Genomic DNA, 23,926 nt, shown 5'->3' with positions numbered 1-23,926 from the left:
AAATCCTTACGGGAGTAGAAAGCCTCATCTTTCTCCCGCGGAGTGGCTGGTAGTTTCGAACCGCTGACCTTAAGGTTCGCAGCCCGATTCATAACCACTATGCTACCAGAGCTCCTTAGGTTCAGTTTAATTAATATTGAATTATTTTAATGTGTCAAATTTGAACTCTGCTTTTTTAAGCAAATAAAAGGAAAAGCACCCTGGCACCATTCCAATAATCAAATGACAGCAGTATAAAAATATATAAGCAAATCTCAAATACAGCATATTTGTAATTAGAGCACCATGCAATGATTTGTTTTTAGCAAGAATAAGGAGATTAATAACTGGTAAAAGGAGGATACCAAATACTGCATTATATTGAAAACTAAGCTAAGTAGTCATATATTAATCTTACTACTTGCCTGATTTTTTTAAACAAATGCCTACTCAACAAACCTAATGGGAGCAAATATATATCTGCAAATTTACATCAAAGAGTTCCAGAGTAACAGGAGACATAAGCCAAAGATGAAATAAGTTCTATTCTTTTTCATCATCTATGTGATCAGGTTGCAAAGGATATGTTTTTCTCTTTGCTTCTCCTAAGCCACTACTTCCTGCTTCTTCAGGAGTCTAGTTCTCTTTTTCTGAATCTTTACAGGACAGACTGAAGAATTCTCCAAGTCTTTTTTGCCATTTGAGTGTTGGGCACACATAAACTGGATTGTCTCCTACATGCTTATTTTCAGTTTTCTGTGATGAGGGTGAAGTGGAGTTAGTGACAAACGTGGAGGCACCAACTATCTTCCTGGGGGCTTGAGAAACCAATATTTTTTGTGAGGTGCTTGGGACACTGTCTGCTTTAGTATGCATAATGTTGAAACAGGAATAGACATGAGTAAAACAGATAAGAGATAAAAACAACAAATCATCTTCCTAACTGAGGATGTTTTACTGGATGAGAACTTAGGTTTTAGTTTTTAAAATTTTCATCTTTTAGTGCTTCAAGTTCACTTGGCTTTCAGCAAAGCAAGTTTGTGTCATCTGCATATCACAGGTTGTTAATGAGTCTTCCTCCAATTCTGATGGTATGTTCTTTATATAATTTATCTTCTCTGATTTCAAGCTTCCCATTCTAAACCTTGACATGCCATAGAACTTGCCATGGGTGGAATCATACTGGAACATGTAGACCATGTAGTTGAGGTCAATGAAGGGGCCATTGATGGCAACAACCTCCACTTTGCCAAAGTTAACAGCAGCCTTGGTGACCAGGCACTCAACTTGGCCAAATCCATTGACTGACTTCCAACCTTCACCATACTGTCTCAGGGATGCGGTTGGGGTTGCAAGAGAAGATGCTACTGCTTGTTGACCAGGGAGAAGCAGAGAGCCAGGATTTGGTTTCTTGATTTGAAGTTTAGGGTCATGGTTTCATGGGACCATCACAGTTAAACTGATCTAATATCATGTTTAGTGCTTCTGTTCTACATCCTAGTTTGTTGCATAGTACCTAAGATCATAAAAACTTGCAAACGGCCATCTGAGGTGCAATTAATTGACTCTATTCACTTGGAGAAACAGAGAAAGAAGAAAAGTCAGGAATAACAGGATGAGATAAACGCATAGTTAATTGTCTCCATGAACTGCTGTCTCCATTGTCAAGAGACAAGAAACACTGGAGGGTGCCTTGCTACAATTACTGAGCATTTTGATCAAAGATTCTATAGAAGAGTCATGATTCAAAAGGGGGAAATGCAGACCAGATGTTCATATTTTAATGCAATCCAGAATTTCTAGATCTGTAGAGGCTGGAAGAACCCCTGAAATTATTGCTCTGATATAATCTTTATAACTTAAAACCACAAATGTATCTGATATCATCTTTGTTGTTGTTGTTACGTGCCTCAGGTACAACTGAATGAAACACTGAGAACATGTCCAAAGTATGAGAAACCAAGTCTCAACATCCTCATTTCTAAGGATATGTTTGTTTTTCTCGTGGCCCATGGTACTTTCAATATTCTTTGTCAACACCATAATTCAAATATATGGGTTATTGTACGGTCTTCCTTATTCATTGTCCAACTTTCACATGCATATGAGGCAATTGAAAATACCATGGCACCTTAACCCTTACAGTGACATATTTACTGCTGAACATGTTAAAGAGGTTTTTTGCAGACGATTTGCCTAACACAATATTTTGTTTGATTTCTTGACTGCTGCTTCCATGAGTATTGATTGTGGATTCAAGCAGAATGAAGTCTTTGACAACCTCAATATTTTCTCCATTTATCATGATTTTGTTCATTGGTCCAGTTGTGAGAATCTTTGTTTTCTTTATATTAAGGGGTATTGAAGGAATAAGTTTTTTATCTTTTTCAATAAGTATTCCAAGTCCTCTTTGCTTCCAGCAAGCAATGTTGTGTCATCTGCATATCACAAGATGTTAATGATACCCCATTCTTCTTCATATAATCCAATTTCTTAGATTATTTTTGCTCAGCATACAGACTGAATAAGTATGGTGAAAGGATACAACCCTGGCGTACATGTTTCCTGATTTTAAGCTATTCAGTATCTCCTTGCTCTGTTCTAACAATTACTTCTTGGTCTTTGTACAGGTTCCTCATGACCACAATTAAGTATTCTGGAATACTCATTCTTCCAATGTTATTCATAGTTTGTTAGCCACATAATTGGATGTCTTTGCATAGTCAATAAAACACAAGTAAATATCTTTCTGGTACTCTCTGTTTTCAGCCAAGATCCATCTGACATCAGCAATAATACCCTTTGTTCCACATCCCATTCTGAATCCACCTTGAATTTCTGGCAGCTCCTTGTCAGTACACTGCAACAACCATTTTTGAAATCTCTTCATCAAGGTTTTATTTGCATGTGTTATTAATGACACTGTTCTATGATTTCTGCACTCCATTGGGTTACCTTTCTTTGGAATGAGCATAAGTATGAAACTCTTCCAATTGGTTGGCAAGGTAAATGTCTTCCAAATTTATTGGTGTAGACCAGTGAGTGCCTCCAGTGCTGCATCAGTTTGTTGAAATAGTTCAATTTGTATTCTGACAGTTCCTGGAGCTTTGTATTTTTTTGCCAATGCCTTCAGAGCAGCTTGGACTCCTTCCCTCAGCAGGATCAGTTCTCTATCATATGGTACCTCTTGAAGTGATGGAACATTGATCAGGTCTTTTAGGTACATTGACTCTGTGTATTCCATTCATTTTCTTTGGATGTTTTCAGCATCACTCAATATTTGGCCCATGTTGTTGTTATTGTTGTTAGGTGCCATCAGGTGGTTCTGACTCATAGAGACCCTGTGTAGTATTTCTCAGGAGCAACTCATGGGTTTGAACTATCAACCTTGTGGTTTGCAGTACAGTGCTGATCCTATATCACCACACCAGGAGTCCCTTTTGCCCCTAGAATTGTTCAATATTTCAACTTGAGGATTGAATTTTTTACTTCAGTTCTTTCAGCTAGAGAAATACTGAGTGTGTTCTTCCCTCTTGGCTTTCTAACTCCTGGTTTTTGTACATTTCATTATAATACATTATTTTGTCTTCTTGAGTTGTCCTTTGAAATTTTCTGTTCAGTTCTTATACTTCCTCATTTCTTCCAATTGTATAGGGTTTCCTAGAAGTGGCTGATAGGTTATATTTTATATATATATATATAATATAATATATATCACATAACATGAATATACATTGTGTGTATAGGTATATTTGTGTGTATAGGTATATCTACAGATATACACACAAATGCATTTACTTGCATATTCCAATCTATTTGCATATATACATACTTATCTACCAATGTAACTGCACACATATTTTTGATTATTAATGTTGCAAAATTGTAAATGCATTTATCAAAATTCTTGTACTTCTAAGTGTCTTCATTCATCTTGGTAAAGTTGTTCAACTTCATAAAAAATAACAAGTGTCAACTATCTAGAAAAGGAGTTCTGGTAGCGTAGTGGTAACGAATCGGGCTGGGAACCACAAGGTCAGCAGTTCGAAACTACCAGCTGTTCCGTGGGAGAAAGATGAGGTGTTCTGCTCTTGTAAAGATTTACAGTCTCAGAAACCCTGTACAGGGTCGCTATGGGTCAGAACCTACTCCACGGCACACAGCAGCAGCAGCACTATCTATAAGGAGTCCTGGTGCAGTGCTGTGGGCTAATGCATCAGACTGCAAAGTGGTTTGAACTGCCAGGTCAGTGGTTCAAGCTCACCAGCTGCTCCTTGGAAACTCTATACAGGGTCGCTATGGGTCAGAATTGACTCAACGGCACTTAATAACAACAACTATCTAGAAAGTGATTCCCCATCTTTCCTCATACTGGTAACCATTAAAGAATATTGCCTTCTGAGGGTATATCTATTATTGACTTTTTATAATAGTTGTTTTTAAGTGCCATGAATCGGCTTCAACCCATAGCAACTCTGTATAGGGTTTCCGAGGAGTGGCTGGTGAGCTTGAGCCACTGATCTTGTGGTTCAAACTGACTTTGTAGTCCAGCACATTAACTCACAGCACCACACCAAGACCATACAATATTTGTCCTCTTGTAGTTGATTTATTTCACTCAGCATAATGTCTTCTAGAATAATTCTGTTATAAAATGTTTGTAAATGCCTCGTTATTTGTTTTAATTACATAGTACTCCATTGTATGCTGTTGTTAGGTACTGGTGAGTTGGTTTCGACTCATGGTGACCCTATGCACAACAGAACAAAACACTGCTCAATCCTGTGCCATCCTCACAATTGTTGCTGTTTGAGCCCATTGTTACTGCCAATCCATCTTGTTGAAGGCATTTCTGTTTTTCACTGACCCTCGACTTTACCAAGCATGATGTCCTTTTCTGAGGACTAGTCCCTCTTGATAACACATCTAAAGTATGAGCAACAAAGTCTGGCCATCCTTGCTTCTAAGGAGCATTCTGGCTGTACCTCTTCCAACACAGATTTTCTGGTAGTCCATGGTCCTTTTTGTTTTAAACAGTCTGCAATTTATTGTAATAGGGAAATGAACATCACTATGTTATAGCCTTTCTTCCTCATTCAGTATACAGGCATGTGCACAGCCACATAAATGCTCAGTATTCTACTAATATTTCAGTCAACAAATTCTTAAAATAATTGCATATCGAATCAGTGCTACCTAGGTCTGGCCTATGGAGTCCTGGTGTGGCACTGTGGGTTAATGTGCTGGACTGCAAAATCATTTGAACTGTAAGGTTGACAGTTCAAGCTCACCAGCCCCTCCTCAGAAACCATATACAGGGTTGCTATGGGTTGGAACTGACTTAACAGCCTTTAATAACAACAACGAGGTCTGGCCTATATCTCTTTTAACAGATTTACTTAGTTCCTCAATTTATTCCCCAGACTCCAGCCTGTAATCTTTCTACATAGTATTGTGATTTGAATTCTGTTCATATTACTCACTTTTTAAAAAAAAGTTTTTATTGTGAATTGAGTGATCGTTAACATGGGAGAACATCAGTTTTATACTCATCGTTTCATTACAATGATTACAGCCCCCTCCATGCATCATCATTCAACAGTATTTGCTTTTATTCCCTCTGGGTTTTTTTGGTGGGGGGAAGGGATTTACTAAAAAAACATTCAGGAATATATAATCATTTAAACAACCAAAGGGCACATTCTGCAAGTGTGCCTCCTGGCTGCAACCACACAACCATTCTCTTCCTATGAGTCTAGAGTCCTCAGCTGCTCTATCTCTCCATGTCCTCATCTCTGCCTCTATCTCTGGTGTTGCTGCTTCTCTGGATAGGTTCCCACATTCTGCTCATGCTCTTCTCCCTTGATGGCCCTAGGGTCCTCTGTTCCTGGACTGTAAGATTAACTACTCCCCCTTTTTGTTATAAAACTTCTACCTTTACAGTTGTAACAGTCTCAATTAGACATGATAACAATTACTCACTGTTGAATCATAAGAATCTTATCCCCATCTCTTTTCACCAGACCCAACTAGACAAGATGAAAACTATTCAATGGGGACGCTATCTTTCCCTACACACTCTGAAACTAAACTTCCTCTCAAAAACTTGTAAACCAGTCACTTTGTGCCTTTATAGCCCCCCCTCCCACCCCATTTTAGGTTGTTGTTGTTGTTAGGTGCTATGGAGTCAGTACTGTCTCATAGTGACCCTATGCGCAACAGAATGAAACACTGCCTGGTCCTGAGCCATTTTAGGTAGCCAATGTCTAAGTTGCCCGTTCCTATCAACCCTATATACAGAGGGGATGGAAATGATACTTGATGTCAAGATTCCTTCCCTCTTAGTTGGTATTTTGAGCTACTACATCCATAAATATAGGTCAAGTTCATCAAATTGTAGCAATTCACACTCATTTCGTTTATCAAAGTTTTTTTTGTTTTTTTTTTTTTTCAATCTTCCTCTAATCGAATTCTGATTTTCCAGACATCAAAGCTAGGTCAAATAGGTACTATCTGCAAGTTTGAGCATTTTTGTGTGTCTCCTCTTTTTATATCAGCTGGACACGTCACTCTCAGCTCTAGCCCTCCATGGCTATGTTCTTGTCCATGAGCTCAGGAGTCCCCAGGTCTCATTAACTTCAGACCAATCAACCCTTCCTCTCCTTTCTCTCATCTCCAGGTCGATAGGAGTCTATGGAACATGGTTGAACTCAACCTATATCTTCATTGCTGCCTTTCCCCCTCTTCCACTCACCAGTAGACCAACGTGGTCACCAGCAAGCTTATATACCTGCTCATTTGTTCGCTGTGAGTTTCAGTCTTAGAGGGGGATTTGTCCTGAAGGGACTTGATTGCTTGCCTTGATGGCTCCCCAGTGAACAACTTGTTTGTTCTTGCAGTAGCCAATCAGACTGCCATTTTTGTTTTGGATATTTCCTGATGGTCTTTCTTTCAAGAAGTATCTTCAGTTTTTCTAGCTTCTCTAAGTTGGTCTGCTTGTCCTTTCTAGTGGGAATGTCCCACTTCAGAAGGATGCAGCTCTGAATACATTTTATGAAGTGAACATAACCCTCATACCAAAACTAGGCAAAGACATCACCAAAAAGAAAATCATGGACCAGTATTCATAATGTGGCACTGTAGGATTAACACTGCTAACCAAAAGTTTGATGATTCAAACCCATTAGTTGCTCCTCAGAAAGCATATCTAGGGTTGCTGTGAGTTGGAACCGACTTGATGGCACTTAGTAACAGTAACAATAATCCTTCATGAGCATAGATAGATGCAAAAAATTCTTAGCAAAATTTTAGTAAACAGAATCCAACTACATATAAAAAAGATAATACACCATGATCAAAAGGTATGTAAGGATGGTTCAATCAATGTAATCCACCACATTAAAAAAAAAAGAAAAGAAAAGAATGATATGATCATATCAATTGATATAGAAAAGGCATTTGACAAAACCCAACATCCCTTCCTGATAAAAAAACACTGAACAAAATACAACAAAAAAGGGAATTTCCACAATATAATTAAGGGCATATATTCAAATCCCAAAGCCAGAATTACTCTCAATGGAGAGAAACTGAAAGTGTTTGTTTTGTGAACAGGAGCCAGACAAGGATGCCCTTTATCACCACTCCTATCCAATATTGGGAACACTGAATGTTTTAAAATTTAAAAAGATGTGCGACAAGGTTGTATTCTTTTACTATACTTATTCAGCCTGTATGCTGAGCAAATAATCCAAGAACCTGGGTTATATGAAGAAAAATGTGGCATCAGGATTAAAGGAAGACTCCTTAACAACCTGCGATATGCAGATGATACAACCTTGCTTACTGAAACTGAAGAGGACTTAAAACATTTACTGATGAAGATCAAAGGCCATAGCCTTCAGTATGGATTACATCTCAATGTAAAGAAAACAAAAATCCTCACCACTTGACCAATAAACAACGTTCTTATCAACGGAGAAAAGACTGAAGTTGGCAAGGACTTCATTCTTGGATCAACTATCAACACTCACAGAAGCAGCAGTCAAGAAATCAAACAACATATTGCATTAGGCAAATGTGTTGCACAAGACTTTTTTAAAGTGTTGAAGAGCAAAGATGTCAGCTTGAAGACTAAGGTGCGTCTGACCCAAGCCATGGAATTTTCAATGACCTCATATGCATGTGAAACTTGGACAGTGAATAAGGAAGACCGTAGAAGAATTGATGCTTTTGAGTTATGGTGCTGGAAGAGAATGTTGCAAGTGCCATGGGCTGCCAAAAGAACCAAGAGATCCATTTTGGAAGAAGTGCAGCCAGAGTGCACCTTGGAGGCCAAGATGGCCAAACTTCGTCTCTCATACTTCAGACATATTGTCAGGAGGTACCAGTCACTGGAGGAGGATATCATGTTTGGTAAGGTGGAGGGTCTGAGAAAAAGAGGAAGACCCCAAATGAGATGGATTGGCCAAGTGGCAGCATTGATGGATTCAAGCGTGGCAACATTAGTGAGGTTGGCCCAGGATTGGGCAGTGTTTTGCTCTGCTGTGCATTAGGTCGCTATGGGTCGGTACCGACTCGATGGCACCTAACAACAACAATCCAATATTGTGATGAAAGTTTTAGTCAGAGCGATAGGCAAGAAAAAAGGAAATTGAAAGTATCCAAATTGGCAAGGAGATGAAGCAAAGTGTATGATGTGTTGAATGTAAACCTTATGATTTTCTCTGTAAATCTTCACTCAATTCACATAAAAATTTCAAAGAAAAAGTTAAGAGAAAGGATTGATTCTGAATATTTTAGAGTCTTGATATTTACATTTGTGTCATTTCCTAGATATATTATGACAGTAATTATTTATTTTTAACACTGAAGAAACCAAGAATTTTTTTACACAGAAGTAGGTGTCATTTGCAGTATATTTTAAGAACAGTTCAATGTTGAGAACTATTAAATTTGAATATTGTTGTTGTTGTTAAGTGCTATAGGGTCAGTTCTATATCACTTAACAACAACAACCTTGTAAAGGGTTTCCAAGGAGCAGCTGGTGAGCTTGAACCACCTACTTTGCAGTTTAAACCAACATTGCAGTCCACTGCATTAACTCACAGCACCACACCAGGACTCCTTAAATTTGAATAATATTAAGAAATACTGTTGATTTTTTTTTTAAACTATTAAAGTAGAATCTCTTTAGGTTGGAAGGGTTGGCTTCTTTGAGGCAGATAATGAAATGAGAATACTTTTAAAGTAATTTTCCAGAATAATTGTACAAAATAAATCTGATTTTTATGACATAAAAAGATATCATCATGGTATTTTTATATGTTAAATCTAACACTGTGATATGAATTGGTTTCACAGGTCTTATTAACTGGATCAATTAGCTTTTCTGTGACTGTCGCCACAATTGGATATATAGCTATGCAATTCAATGAAGACTTGTGGGATTTACAATCTTCCATACTTTTTAGCATCATCCTCAGCGTTATAGATCCTCTTTACTCTGTGAATTCACTGAAAACTATTGGTATGTCAGATTTAGTTTCTTATCTTGAAGACCCATCCCAGTCATGATTGCTTTTTTTAACTCTAGCATGTTTCATCCCTTCTATTTCTCTTTCTGGTGCAAAAGCATAATTTTTGTATTACATTAAGTCATATTTTATGCTTCCTTTTCCAGATATTTCCAAAGTGTATATCGATATCATTAGAGGAGAATCTTTGATCACATGTAGCATCACATCCATTGTTTTTGGAATTTTACGTGAGGACATACCTGACATTCAAATGTTTAAGGGTAAAAACATTTTTTTCCTGCACATTTTCTAAAGTCATTTTATATGATAGATATTAATTAACATTGAAATTAAAAGATATTCTAGATATCTTAATTCCATTGTTTCCCTGTACATTACTCTTGGATCCATTAAAATAACGAACACTTCTGTTCCCTTTCTTATCCAAGGAAAACAATTTCTCAGTCGAGAAAGCAGAAGGGTTCAAGTAATACTTGAGAGTCAGGTCCTGGAATGGGCAATAGCCAGATTCGTAGTCTATAAAGCATGTTGCTTTGCTAGATTTCTAGATGTGGCACTAGTAGAGAAGTGGTAGGGAGGGGGAAGATAGAGCATAGCATAAAAAGGGGAAAGGTGTCCTCCTTAAATATTAATGTGGTAATTTCAGGTGGAAACATGTATTAGAAGAGAAAGAAATATTGGCAGACAGAGGTAATTTTGTAGGTTTGCAGTATTTTTCAATGGGGTAGTAATAGGCATTTTGGATGGGACAATCTTTGTTATTTAAAAACTATCCTTGACATAGTTTGATGGTGGTGGTGGTTGGTTATGTGCTGTAGAGTTGGTTCTGACTTATAGCAACACTGTACAGGGTTTCCAAGGTTGTAAATCTTTACAGGAGCAGAAAGCTTCATCTTTCTCCAGTGGAATAGCTGGTAGTTTCGAACTGCTGATCTTGCAGGATACCTGCCCACTAAATGCCACTAAGGCCCCCAGTTATTGTGACTACCAAAAATTCCCCTCTCTTATTTCCCAGATGCCCCTGGGATAGAGACAGGGATCACAAACTGCCTGCGTGATCACAGAGACATTGGGCATGGTTTCTTTGGCTGTAAAGTCGGAATTGAATTGATGGCACTTAACAACAATAACAACAAACATAGTTTATAAATTTTTAAAAATTTGGATGTCTTTTGGTTAGACGTTACTCTTCAGTTTATCACTAGCTATTCATGTTTATGTTCCCTGTGAGGGTCCTGAGGGCATTTGAGGCTGCTAAACTTGGTAAGTCAATTTCAAGTTGATGACTGTAACGCAAACATACCTACCTCTTTTGCCACATTTTCATTGAGAACTCCTTCTATCTGCTGAGAGCAAAGTCTCCACTCAAAATCTTAAGACCAACCCAAAGTGCACAGACCTCAATACCATCAATGAAAAAGCAAGATTTAATTATAATTAAATCTTTTGTTTCTCATTTTCTTTTTTAGACCTCAGTACAACCATATATCTTTTCTTGAATGTTTTCGGAAGCATGACATGTGGATATATGTGTGCAAAAATCATTCAGTTGACACTGATAGACCTTCTAAGCAATACGCTGACTAATGTCATTCTCTGCTTTTCATTGTTGTACATGACCTTCTACCTTGGTAAGGAAGAAACATGCCTAAAAAAATGCTGTCGTTTCAGTGAAATTCATAAATCTTTATTTTCTTCTGATCTTGATCCAATTGCTTCTTTCCAACAACATCTTCCCTTTTGTGGCCGTTCTGCCATTTTCCTGCCACCTCTAGCTCTTCCCTAGTCTCTCTCCATACCTCTTCATTTCAACTATCTCCCTTTCTCTTTGTACTCCTCCTCTCCATGATTATTCTCTTTTTCTTCTTGAGCAGGTACCCTGTTGTTAAGTGCCGTCAAACTGGTTCTGACTCACAGTGACCCTGTGTAGGGTTTCCAAGGAGTGGCTGGTGAACTTGAGCCACCGACCTAGCAGTGCCAACCAAGCTTGCAGTCCAGCACATTAACCTACAGAGCCACACCAGGATTCCCTAGGACCATACATTTAATATCTGGTGCTTCTTTGGAGCCAGGAATGAAATATATGGTCATAGAGTGGATGCTTTAGAAGAATGAATTGGAAGCCATTTTTTCTTCTTTTAAAAAAGCCATCTTTGTTTTTTGTTTTGTTTTGTTTTGTTTTCTAGCTTCCTGCTGCCAAAGCCAGAATACTAATTTAATGTATATGTTGACAGAATAAACCAACATTAGGCCTTGAAGATCTTTAGCATTAGGTAGACTTGAGCTGAAATTCCAACTCCACAACTTGGTAACCTTTTTATGCAACCTCTCTTAGCTTCATTTTTGTCATCTATAAAAATGTTATGGGAGTCCTGGTGTGGCGCTGGGGACTGATGCATCAGACTTCAGTCGTTTGACTGCAAGGTCCGTGCTTCAAGCTTACCAGCTGCTCCTTGGAAACCCTATAAGGGTCGATATGAGTGACAGTTGACCTGACAGCACTTAACAACAACAACAACAACAACAATATAAAAGTGTTATAATAATGCCTAAGTTAAAGGATTATTACAGGAATTAATGAGATCATATCTGTTATGTGACTAGTTACTAGCAACAATTCTTACCTACTTGTTTGAATTATTGTGCACATCTCTTCCTAACTCTGTGTCATATTAAATGTCATATTAGTAACTTGAAATTGGTTACAATGAAAGTATTTACACTAGGAAAACTGGCAAATACAACAGATTAGAGTTTTTTCACACCCAGAGTGCCAGTTTTAAATATTTATTAGTACAGCAATAGTCTCAAAGTAAGATAGTCTATAAATGTTGATTCCCTTCCTCTTTCCTTCAAAATATTGGAGGTTGTTCCAGTTATTGCTTGGCATTCTACAAGGCACCACAGAGCACATATACCAATTTTCATTTTTTGTCTTTATTGTGTTAAGTGAGTGAAATTTTTGTTTGTTTTAATATCACTTGTATCCGGACATTTGTTCTTTTTCATTTCCCACTCATTTCATAAAACAACAAGTATCTGTCCATGTCTTTGGCCCGTTTTTAAATTGGATTATTTGTCTTTTTCTTGTTGAGGTATTAAAGTTTTCTATAAATTTTGGACATCAGTCTGTTGTCTGATATGTCATTGCTGAAATTATTTTCCCAGTCTATGAGTTCTCTTTTTACTTTTTTGGTGAAATTTTTGGATACACATAAGTGCCTGATTTTTATGAAGTCCCAGTTGTCTATTTATTCTTCTGCTGTTTGTGTTTTCAGTTATGTTTGATAGTGCATTGATGCCACTAAGTTTGTCCCTATTTTTTCGTTAAAGATCTTTATAGTTCTAGGTTTTACATTTAGGTCTTTAATCCACACAGAGTTCACTTTTGTATATGGTGTGAGATATGGATCTTGTTTCATTCTTCTGCAAATGGATTTCCAGTTGTTGGAAAGACTCTATCTTCACCATTTAGTGTGTTTTGATCCTTTGTCAAAGATCAGCTGACCGTAGGTGGATGGATTTACTTCTGGGCCCCCAATTTTGTTCCATTGATCTATATGTCTTTCACTGTAGCTGTACCAGATAGTTCTAAGGGGTTGTGTTATAGGTTTTGAGATTGGGAAGTGACTTGGTCTCCTACTTCGTTTTTCTTTAGTAATGCTTGATCTGGGTCTCTTTCCTTTCCATATAAAGTTAGTGATTAGCTTTCCATCTCTTTAAAGAATGATGTTTGAATCTAAATTGGGATTGCATTATATCTATAGATTGCATTAGGTAATGTTGACATGTTCACAATGTTAAATTTTCCTATTTGTGAGCATGTATAGTCTTCCATTTTTGTAGCTCTCTTTTGGTTTCTTTTAATAGTGTTTTATAGTTTTCAGTGTGTTGGTCTTCTGTTTCTCTGGTTAGATTTATTCTTAAGTATTTCATCTTATGGGTGACTATTTTAAATGGTATTGTTTTCCTGATTTCCTTTTCAGAACTCTATTAGCATAAAGGAATCTGACTAATTTTTTATGTTGATCTTGTACCCTGCCACTTTGCTGTATCTTTCAATGAGATGAAGGTGTTAATTTAAAAAAAAACTGACTTATTGGTTCCTCCTCATTGTATGTGCTATCTCCAAGTTGCTGTTAGGAGATATTGAGTCAATTCTGACTAATAGTGACTCTACATATGGTTTCTGAGGCTGTAAATCTTTATGAAAACAGAAAGCCTCATCTTTCTCCCTTGATCAGTTGGTAGGTTTGAACTGCCAACCTTGTGGTTAGCAGTCCACTGCTTATCCTAAAGTACCACCAAGACTCCCTTATCTCTAAGTTGTTATTGCTGTTAAGTGCTGTTGAGTCTGTTCTGGTGGGTTTGAACCACTGACCTTTCAGTTAGCAGTCCTGTGATTATTCTGCAGCACCACACCAGGACTGTAAGTAGTGACTGTTATTGAAAAGAACAATGATAAGCTTTAAAATCCAGTAATGCTAATTATAGAAAATTAGAAATTAGATTTTGAGAGACAATTTCCTTGTTATCACAGTTCTTGCTACTACTGGTTTTAAATATCATTAATTATTTATATTAAATTAGTCAAATAAGTAGGTAAAAAAGAAGCCAAAAGTAAGCTTAAATATCTAGATAAAACAAAAGAATAATAAAGATCTTCTTCAAATCAATAAGCAGTATTGTTACTAAACAGTAAAGGGAATAAAAAACAATGAACATCATGATAATGATTATCATTTATTAACTGCCTGCTATAAATCCTGGTGTGACACTGTAGGATAAGAGCTGGACTTCTAACCACAGGTCAGTAGTTGAAGTCCATCAGTTACTTGCCAGAACCCCTCTACAGGGTCACTATGAGTTGAAACCAACTTAATGGTATTTACAACAGCAACAGCTATATGTCAAGAAGTTTTCACATCATCTAATTTATTAGCGTAGTGGTTATGAATTGGGCTGCGAACCTTAAGGTCAGCGGTTTGAAACTACCAGCCGCTCCGCGGGAGAAAGATGAGGCTTTCTACTCCCGTAAGGATTTACACCCTCGGAAACCCTGTACAGGGTCGCTATGGGTTGGACCCGACTCGATGGCACTTAACAACAACAACAACATTGGAGCCCTTTATTAGCGTAGTGGTTATGAATTGGGCTGCGAACCTTAAGGTCAGCGGTTTGAAACTACCAGCCGCTCCGCGGGAGAAAGATGAGGCTTTCTACTCCCGTAAAGATTTACACCCTCGGAAACCCTGTACAGGGTCGCTATGGGTTGGACCCGACTCGATGGCACTTAATAACAACAACAATTTAACAACATTGTGAAGTATGAGTATTCCAGAACACTTATTTGTGCTCATGAGGAATCTGTACATGGACCAAGAGGCAGTTGTTCGAATAGAACATGGGAACACAGAATGGTTTAAAATTAAGAAAGGTGTGCGACAAGGTTGTATTCTTTCACTATACTTACTCAATCTGTATGCTGAGCAAATAATATGAGAAACGGTTCTATGAAGAAAAATGTGGCATCAAGATTGGAGGAAGACACATTAATAACCTGTGATATGCAGATGATACAACCTTGCTTGCTGAAACTGAAGAGGACTTAAAATACTTACTGATGAAGATCAAAGAGCACAGCCTTCAGTATGGATTTCATCTCAATGTAAAGAAAACAAAAATCCTCACTATAGGACCAATAAACAACATTCTTATCAATGAAGAAAAGATTGAAGTTGTCAAGGACTTCATTTTTCTTGGATCAGCTATCAACACTCATGGAAGCAGCAGTCAAGAAATCAAATGACGTATTGCATTAGGCAAATCTGCTGCACAAGACCTTTTTAAAGTGTTGAAGAGTAAAGATGTCAGCTTGAGGACTAAGGTGCGCCTGACCGAAGCCATGGTATTTTCAATAACTTCATATGCATGCGAAAGCTGGACAGTGAATAAGGAAGACCATAGAAGAATTGATGCTTTAGAGTTATGGCATTGGAGGAGAATATTGAAAGTGCCATGGGCTAAAAGAACCAACAGATCTGTGTTGGAAGAAGTGCAGCCAGAGTGCTCCTTGGAGGCCAAGATGGCCAAACTTTGTCTCTCATACTTTGGACATATTGTCAGGAGGGACCCGTCGCTGGAGAAAGATATCATATTTGGTAAGGTGGAGGGTCAGAGAAAAAGAGGAAGACCCCCCAGCCAGATGGATTGGCACAGTGGCAGTATCAATAAGCTCAAGTGTGGCAACCATTGTGAGCTTGGCCCATGACCAGGCACTATTTTGTTTTGTTGTACACAGGACTGCTATGGGTCGGTACTGATTCGATGGCATCTAACAACAATTTAATTCTCACAACAAATGTATGACACATACCATTTTATGCTCATTTTACAGATGTGGAGAACTAGGACAGAATGAGAGGTCATGTTCCTAGAGAAATCGGGTCTACCAGATCCCAAATCTCTTCCACTTCTATTTGCAATCTTTCTGTTCATTTCTATATGATGTTTACAACGCAGTATTTGAAGACTTAAAACCATTGGTATTTATGATACTCAGATATTTATTATAGTTGGTTTTTCTGACTCAGGCTACATCTATGCATTTGTTTAATTGCTGACAATTAAATATCTATATTGGATTTCTTGTGTAGTGCTGTAGAATTGGCACTGGACTGTGAATCACAAGGTTGGCAGTTCAACCAGCTGCTCCTCAGAAACCCAAATAGAGTTTCTATGAATTGGAACTTATTCGATGGCACTTAATAACAGCAACAACAACATATGACTATTAAAGGAATCCTGACAATGTAGTGGATTCTGAGCTGGACTGCTGCTAACTGCAAGGTCAGCACGTTGAATCTACCAGTCACTCTGTATAAGAAAAACGAGGCTTTCTGTTCACCTAAAGATTTACAGCCTCAGAAACCCTATACAGGGTTGCTCTGAATCAAGACTCAGTGGCACACCACCACCACCACCACCACACAAGTATTCAAAGGAGTCCTGGGGACACAGTAGGTTATGAACTGGGCTACTAACTGCAAGTTCAGCATTTCAAACTTACCAGCTGCTTCTCAGGAGAAAGATGAAGCTATGTGTTCCCATGAAGATTTAACATCTTGCAAACCCAAAGGGGCAGCTCTGCTCTGTTCTGTAACGTCGTTATGCGTCAGAATCGACTTGATGACAGTGGGTTTGGGTTTTGGTTATCTGAGAAGTGGAGCTCTGGCTGTCTGCTCCCTTAAAGACTTACAGTCTCAGGGACCCTATGGAGGATTGCTGTGAGTTGGAATCCTTTTGATGGCAGGGAGGTTTTTTGTTTTGTTTGTTTTTTATCAGTATCCGGTGAGGACTTCCTGAGTGGTGCAAATATGCTCAGCTGCTAATATAATGCTCAGCTGCTAACCAGAACAGTCAGAGACTTAAATTCACTACAAGTACCGTGGAACAAAAGGAGCTCTGGTAGCGTCGTGCTTATGAAGCAGGCTGCTAACCTCACAGGCAGTAGTTCGAAACTACTAACTTCCATGGGAGAAAGATGAGGCTTTCTGTTCCCATAAAGATTTACAGTCTTGGAAACCCTGTACAGGGTCGCTATGAGCCGGAACCGACTCCATGGCACATAACAACAACCTTGAAACAAAGGCCGTCTGCTTCCAAGAAATCAGCCATTGAGAACTCTATGGAACACAGGTCTACACTGACACACATAGGGTCTTTGTGACTTAGAGTTGAGTGATGCTGTTGTTGTTAAGTGCTGTCAACTTGGTTCCAACTCATAGTGACCGTGTATAGGGTTCCAGGGCTGTAAATCTTTGCAAGAGCAGAAAACCTCATCTTTTTCCCCCTGGAGTGGCTGGTAGGCTTGAGCCACAGACCTTGTGGTTTGCAGGTTTTAGGAACTGCATTACTAGTGAAGCACTGAGCTTGGACCATAGCCCCAGAGCACACTGTAGAGATGTCCTTGAGGTGCTGGGCAAAAGGTGTTAGGTTTCTTTATCCACTAGCCTTATCCTCAGTGATGGTCTACAGCAGGGTCAGTAAACTACTGCACACAGCACAAAGCTTCCTGGGTTTATTCAACTCACATGTTAAGATTTTTTTTATTGTGGTTCATGTGAAAGTTTAGAGAGCAAATTAGTTCCCCATTCACTAGTTCATATTTTGTTTCAATATAACAGTCACCTTCTTCCCTGGGTTACTCATGTCTATCTGTCCATCTTTCCTGCCTATTCCTTCTTTCTGAACTTGGTTTTTGGGTGAGTGCAGCCTTTTGGTCTTATTGTGAGGAGCATGTTCCTCATGGTTGTTACTGTTCACTTTAAGAATGATTTTTATATTTTCAAATGACTGAGAACATCAAAAAGAGAGTTTTAAGTGACATGTAAAAATGAAGTGAAATTCAAATTTCAGTATTCATAAATAAAGTTTTATTGAGCACTCATTCATTTAGATACTGTTTATGACTGCTTTGTACTAAAACAGCTGAGTTGAGTAGTTGTCATAAGAATTGTGTGACCTAAGTTGAGTACTTTCCGTAGGATAGTATCTGGTACTTTCTAGAAAAAGTTTGCTGGCCCCTGGTCTGGAGGATTAGGTCAATCCTTTGAAGCAAATTTCTAAGAAATACTACTTTGTTTTCCTCTCAAAGTCTTCTCTCAAGATAAAGTACCTCAATGCACAAATTATATAATGCATTTAAATTGATTTATCTGCCTTTTCTTTTTTTTCCTCTCCAGCGGAATGTTTTGGAATGTCAGGCATTATTGCTTTAGTCACTGTAGGACTGAATTTAGATAAATTGAGTTTTAAACCGAGGATCGAGTTTGTAATTACTAAGTAAGTGTCCTGATGTGTGCTTGGTTTAGCTCTCGTATATTTAGTGCTTAAGGGGTGCTGCTCTCAAGGGCACTAATAAAGTAGTCTTTATATAACTTGTATCTGCCTTTTAATTTTACTACTGCTTTTCTTTGAAAAGAACTTAAGGTATTAACAAAGATTGATACAAATAGATAATTCTGTTAAGAACAATGCATACGTGTCTCTGTTAATTCTGTCAAGAACAATGCATATATAGTGCTCTCCACATATAACTGATAAAAATTTTATTTGAGTTGGAAGGATTTTTTTTTTTAAATCCTTATTCATTTATTCATTTCTGGGTAAAAGTGCCCTAAATATGAGTACAGCTCCAATGGAAAAGAAAAGTAGCAGAAGGACACAGCCTCACCAATCCGTTTTCCTACTCTTTATATTTGGTCACACGGACATCTGAACTTCCCAGACTGTCTTCTCAGACAAATAACGTAACCATTGTCTGAAAGACTATTCTAAGTTACAGAACTGCTTTAGAATTTTTTGGCACCAAATCATAATCCAGTGTAGACATTCTCACACAGAATGAAAGCAAATGTTGATATGAAAACAGTAAACTATCATACTGAGTTTTCCCAAGTTAAATCCTTCCTGCTTTTTTTGTTATTGTTGGTATTTATAATGTCATTTATTTTATGAAATAGCAGTGATGTTAATTGTTATCTATATGTGTTTCTACGTGTCTATGCTTACCTGGCAAATAAAAACTGCCACCTATAACTACGTTTAGTTTTGTGTATGAGTGAAGCTTTGTTTATAAAATCCAAAAGCTTGGGAAGCAACTAGTTCATAAAGCATAGATTTGGTGTCTGGATTTGGGCAGTTTCTTGAGCTCAGTATATGTCAGCTTGATAAGTTACTCTTTCTATTAATTCAGTTGTTTATTTTTCCACCCATTCAAACAATTCTTTCTTAATGTTTACTGTGGCTTGGATGTTCTATGTTAGGTTTTAGATTATGAAGATAGGCAGCCTTCTCAGAAGGAGCTCGTTGTTAAGTGGTAGACACATCTATGCAGAAAACAATTTATCACAAACTTACTCCGTTAAGCCTTTTTTTTAGGTCTTGTGGAGGGATATAAAAATGTATTTAATTCAGTTATTTCATGATTTTCAGAAAACTAAACATTGGGGTTTGAGGTCTCCTCTAAAAGCTCTAAATCAATTGGCTCAAGGTATAGGAACCAGATGGCAAATCAAAATTCCTGCTTCATTGTATATTAGAGAATATGGCATATACCTGTGCTAAAAATAGTCTTCCTAATGTTTTTTTCTCTGAGTGTAGATCTTGAGACCCACTTGAAGGGAGACTGGTTTGTGGGGCAGATACATCTATCCAGTCAGGTGAAAGAGGAAGCCCCCATTAAAGGGGAGCAAGAGGAGACAGGACCTGAGAGATGCTCATAAAATCAGACCTGGCCCTGACCCAGGAGTGTTATCACCTGGTGTCAAACAGAATACAGACTATGAAAGGCCCTAGACCCAACCTCAGTCACAGACCCTCACTGTAAGAATCTTTGGGGCAGGGACTGGTCATGTAGAGTTTTAGAAAGCAATCTAGGTGATTCTCACACTCTTTCTTCTTAAGAATCATGGTAGTGTGGGCAATTGACTCTGTAGGAATGGATTCTGTGGAGGATTGCTTCCAACAAGTGCTTAATATAATTTCCTGGAGGACATGGTGTTAGTGTTCGCTTTACCAGAATTTTAGGATTTCAGTTAATAGGAAAGCAGACTGAGCTGAGCAACTTTATGGTGACAGGAAGAGCACTTCCGAGTCACAGTGAGAGAAGTTGGGCAGAAGCACGTGGAGGTGGCCTTGTGAACTATTGCCACATTAAGTTCACCCAGGTGCCTCCTTGCAGCAGCCCTAGTTTCAGGTTTAGTTATGGTGGGCTTGCAGTTGATATTCTGACAGCTAATCCCTGAGATATAGACATACCACTATTTTGAGGAAGTCCTTATTTTTCTGCTTTGGTTTTTCTGTTCTGCTGTGAAGAGCAGCCCACGGATATTGTGACAAGGATAATGGAGGATTCAGAACTGGCTGTTTTTAGTTCCAGTAAAATACTTTTCAGTGTTGATACAACAGTGATGGAGGCAAGGGCCTCTGTTAAAATAAGAATGGCCTTTATATGAAAAGTATAACATTTAAAAAAATTCATTGCTTAAAAAGTAAATTTCCTTTTATTGCTCCTAGGTTCTTACTGATATTTTCATCTATATTTCATCAGTTAATATACACCTTTTTTGGCATTGTGGTTGGATGTGGAGAGATCGAGCACTTCTCATTTCACAGCATAGCTTTCATTTTAGTTTTATTTGTCAGTCTGAGTGCTGTAAGGTAAGAATTCTAGTTTAACGTTTTCTTAATGAGCATAGGTTCTCAAGCCCAGAATTAGAATTGGGGAATAGTGGGGTTTAACAAATAAGAAGGTTGGATATGGAATCAGAAAACCCTGATGTTAACTTGCTGGGTGTCTAGAGAAATAAAATAAGTAGGCAGCAGCATCTGCATTACTCCTGAACTTGATAGAAATGCAAATTTAGGTTTCCATTCCAACTTCCGAGATGAGATTCTAAAAATTCTTTTAATGGGCTCTCCATTGGATTCTTATGCACTGTAATTTGAGCACCACTGGGTCAGATTAATAGTTCCTGATACTGATTCTCATTATCAGTATTATCATGAGAGCTATAATAAAGCCATTTATCAAACACTTTCCATGTATTGTTGCTGTTAAATGCCGTCAAATTGGTTCTGACTCATAACAACCCTGTATAGAGTTTCTGAGGAATGGTTTGTGGGTTTGAACCACTGACTTTGTAGTAAGCAGTCCAGTGCTGATCCTAGAATATCACACCAGGACTTTACCATATTATGTCATTAATATTAATATAATCTGGGAAGGTAGGTGCTATTTAATCATTTTTCAATGAAACCTTAAGAAGATAAAAACACGTCCAATTCATGAGGGCAGAGTAGGCATTTAAACTTGACTCTCATGAGACTGTCATAGCCTATTTATGGTAGTTATACCTCCCATTAAGAATTCACAATAATGTCTCTGAAAACACTGTCATTTCCTAGTGAGGCTTACCCTATAAAATTTTCTCATGGAAACTTGTTCTTACTGACTTCAAAAGCACTGCATGCAGTTTAGTCACTCTCACACAGAAGGATGTTTGTACACAGTCCTGTGTGTCACCGGATTCATGCCTGCTGAGTGTAATCAAGAATGTTTGTTGTTTTTAGGTGCCATTGAGTCAGTTCCCAACCACAGACATCCTATGTACAACAGAAGGAAATACTACTCAGTCCTGCTATACTTGAGCCCGTTGTTGCTTCCACTATGCCAATCCATCTCGTTGGGAGTATCCTTCTTTTTCGTTGTCCCTCCATTTTACCTTCTACAGGAAGTGGCACCTCCTGATAATATGTCTGAAGTATGAGAGACAAAGTCTGGCCATCATGGCTTCAAAGGAGCATTCTGGTTGTACTTCTTCCAACATTGATTTGTTTGTTTTCTGGAAGTCTATGGTGCTTTAATATTCATCTCCAACATGATAACTAAAATCTATCAATTATTCTCTGGTCTTCCTTATTCATTGTCCAACTTTCACATGCATATGAGGGTATTAAAAATAGCATGGCTTGGGTCTGGCGCACCTTACTCGTCAAACTGACACCTTAGCTCTTGAACACTTTAAAGAAGTCTTGTGCAGCAGATTTGCCTGATGCAATTCATTGATTTCTTGACTGTTGCTTCCATGAGTTTTGATGGTGGATTGAAGTCTTTGACAATTTCAATCCTTTCTCCATTTATCATGATGTTATATATTGCTCCAGTCATAAGTATTTTTGTTTCCTTTGCGTTGTGGTGCAACCCATACGAAAGGCTGTGGTCTTTGATATTCATCAAGAGTATTTTGCGTTATCTTCCCATTCGACAAGCAAGGTTGTATAATCTGCATATCACAGGTTGTTAATGAGTCTTCCTCCAATCCTGATGCCATATTTCTTCTTTACATAATCTAGCCTTTTGGATAATTTGCTCAAAATACAAACAAAATAAGTATGGTGAAAGAATACTACACTGGTGCACAAATTTTCTGATTGTAAACCATTCAGTGTCCCTTATTCTGTCCTCATGTGTCTCTTGGTCTATCTACACATTCCTATAGAGCACAATTAAGTGTTCCAGAATACTCATTCTCTGCAATGTTGTCCATAGCTTGCCATGATCCACATAGTCAAAAGTCTTTGCATAGTCAATAATGCACAGATAAATATCTTTCTGGTATTCTCTGCTTTCAGCCAAGATCCACCTAACATCAGCAATGATATCTTGTTACATATCCTCATCAGAATCTGGATTGAACCTCTGGCAGTTCCCTGTCATTGTACTGTTGCAGCCAGTTTTGAACTATCTTTAGCAAAATTTTACTGGTATGTGATATTAATGATATTGTATGATGATGTCTGCATTCTGTTGGGTCACCTCTCTTTGGAATGGGCACTTATATGGATCTCTTAGCCATATGAACTGCAAGATCGGTGGTTCAAGCTCACCAGCTGCATATGGGTCAGAATCGACTTGACAGCACTTAATAACAATAACATGAATCTCTTCCAATCAGTTGGCTCTTCCAAATTTCTTGGCATAGATAATAAGTGTGTGCCTCCAATGCTAGATCAGTTATACTTTTTCATATTCCATCAATTCCCAGAGCCTTACTCTTTGCCAATGCCTTAAGTGCACTTTGGGTTTCTTCCTTCAGTACATTGATTCTTGATCATATGCTACCTCTAGAAATGGTTGAACATCAACCATTACTTTATGGTCTAATGACTCTATGTATTCTTTTCATCTTCTTGTGATGCTTTCTGTATCATTCAATATTCTGCCCAAAAGAATCCTTCAGTATTTCAAGTTGAACATTGAATTTTTATCTCTGTTCTTTCAGCTTGAGAAGTACTGTATGTGTTCTTCCCTTATGGTTTTCTAACTCCAGATCTTCGCACATTTCATTATAATTTTTTACTTTGTCTAATTGAACTGCCCTTTGAAAATTTCTGTTTAGCTTTTTTACCTCCTCATTTTTTCCATTTGCTTTATTATCTCTATGCTGGATAGCAAGTTTCAGAATCTCTTCTGACATCCACTTTGGTCTTTTTTTTCTTCCTTGTTGTTTTGATGATCTTTTGCTTTCTTCCTGTACAATATTCTTGATGTCATCCCACAACTCTTCCGGTTTTCAGTCATTAGTGTTTAATCCATGATATCTTTTCTTGAAATGATCTCTAAATTCAGGTGGAGTATATTTAAGGTCATGGAAGAGGCCGTGGAACGAGAGATATCATTGCTGATGTTCGATGGATCTTGGCTGAAAGCAGAGAATATCAGAAGGATGTTTACCTGTGCTTTATTTACTACGCAAAGGCTTTCGATTGTGTGGATCATGACAAGCTATGGACAACATTGAGAAGTATGAGTATTCCAGAACACTTAATTGTACCTCTAAGAA

At 38.0% G+C, this 23,926-nt stretch overlaps 1 protein-coding gene and 1 pseudogene across 1 annotated transcript in view; one reads left to right on the top strand and one right to left on the bottom strand.

The window, feature by feature from the left end:
- The window catches only part of SLC9C2 (solute carrier family 9, member C2 (putative)), a 100,662-nt gene that overhangs the window by 15,103 nt on the left and 61,633 nt on the right, over positions 1–23,926 (top strand). Inside the window, exons 4-8 of the mRNA XM_006867098.1 lie at positions 9,343–9,508; positions 9,662–9,778; positions 10,988–11,149; positions 18,263–18,362; positions 20,598–20,741. Coding sequence (XP_006867160.1) covers positions 9,343–9,508; positions 9,662–9,778; positions 10,988–11,149; positions 18,263–18,362; positions 20,598–20,741 — 689 coding nt within the window. The remainder of the gene's footprint in view (positions 1–9,342; positions 9,509–9,661; positions 9,779–10,987; positions 11,150–18,262; positions 18,363–20,597; positions 20,742–23,926) is intronic.
- LOC102828555 lies at positions 523–855 on the bottom strand (annotated as a pseudogene).

This window comes from Chrysochloris asiatica, unplaced genomic scaffold, assembly GCF_000296735.1.
Source record: "Chrysochloris asiatica unplaced genomic scaffold, ChrAsi1.0 scaffold00100, whole genome shotgun sequence".
Classification (NCBI taxonomy): Eukaryota; Metazoa; Chordata; class Mammalia; order Afrosoricida; family Chrysochloridae; genus Chrysochloris; species Chrysochloris asiatica.
The sequence above is the reverse complement of the archived record's forward strand: the minus strand, read 5'-3'. Positions and strand labels throughout refer to the sequence as shown.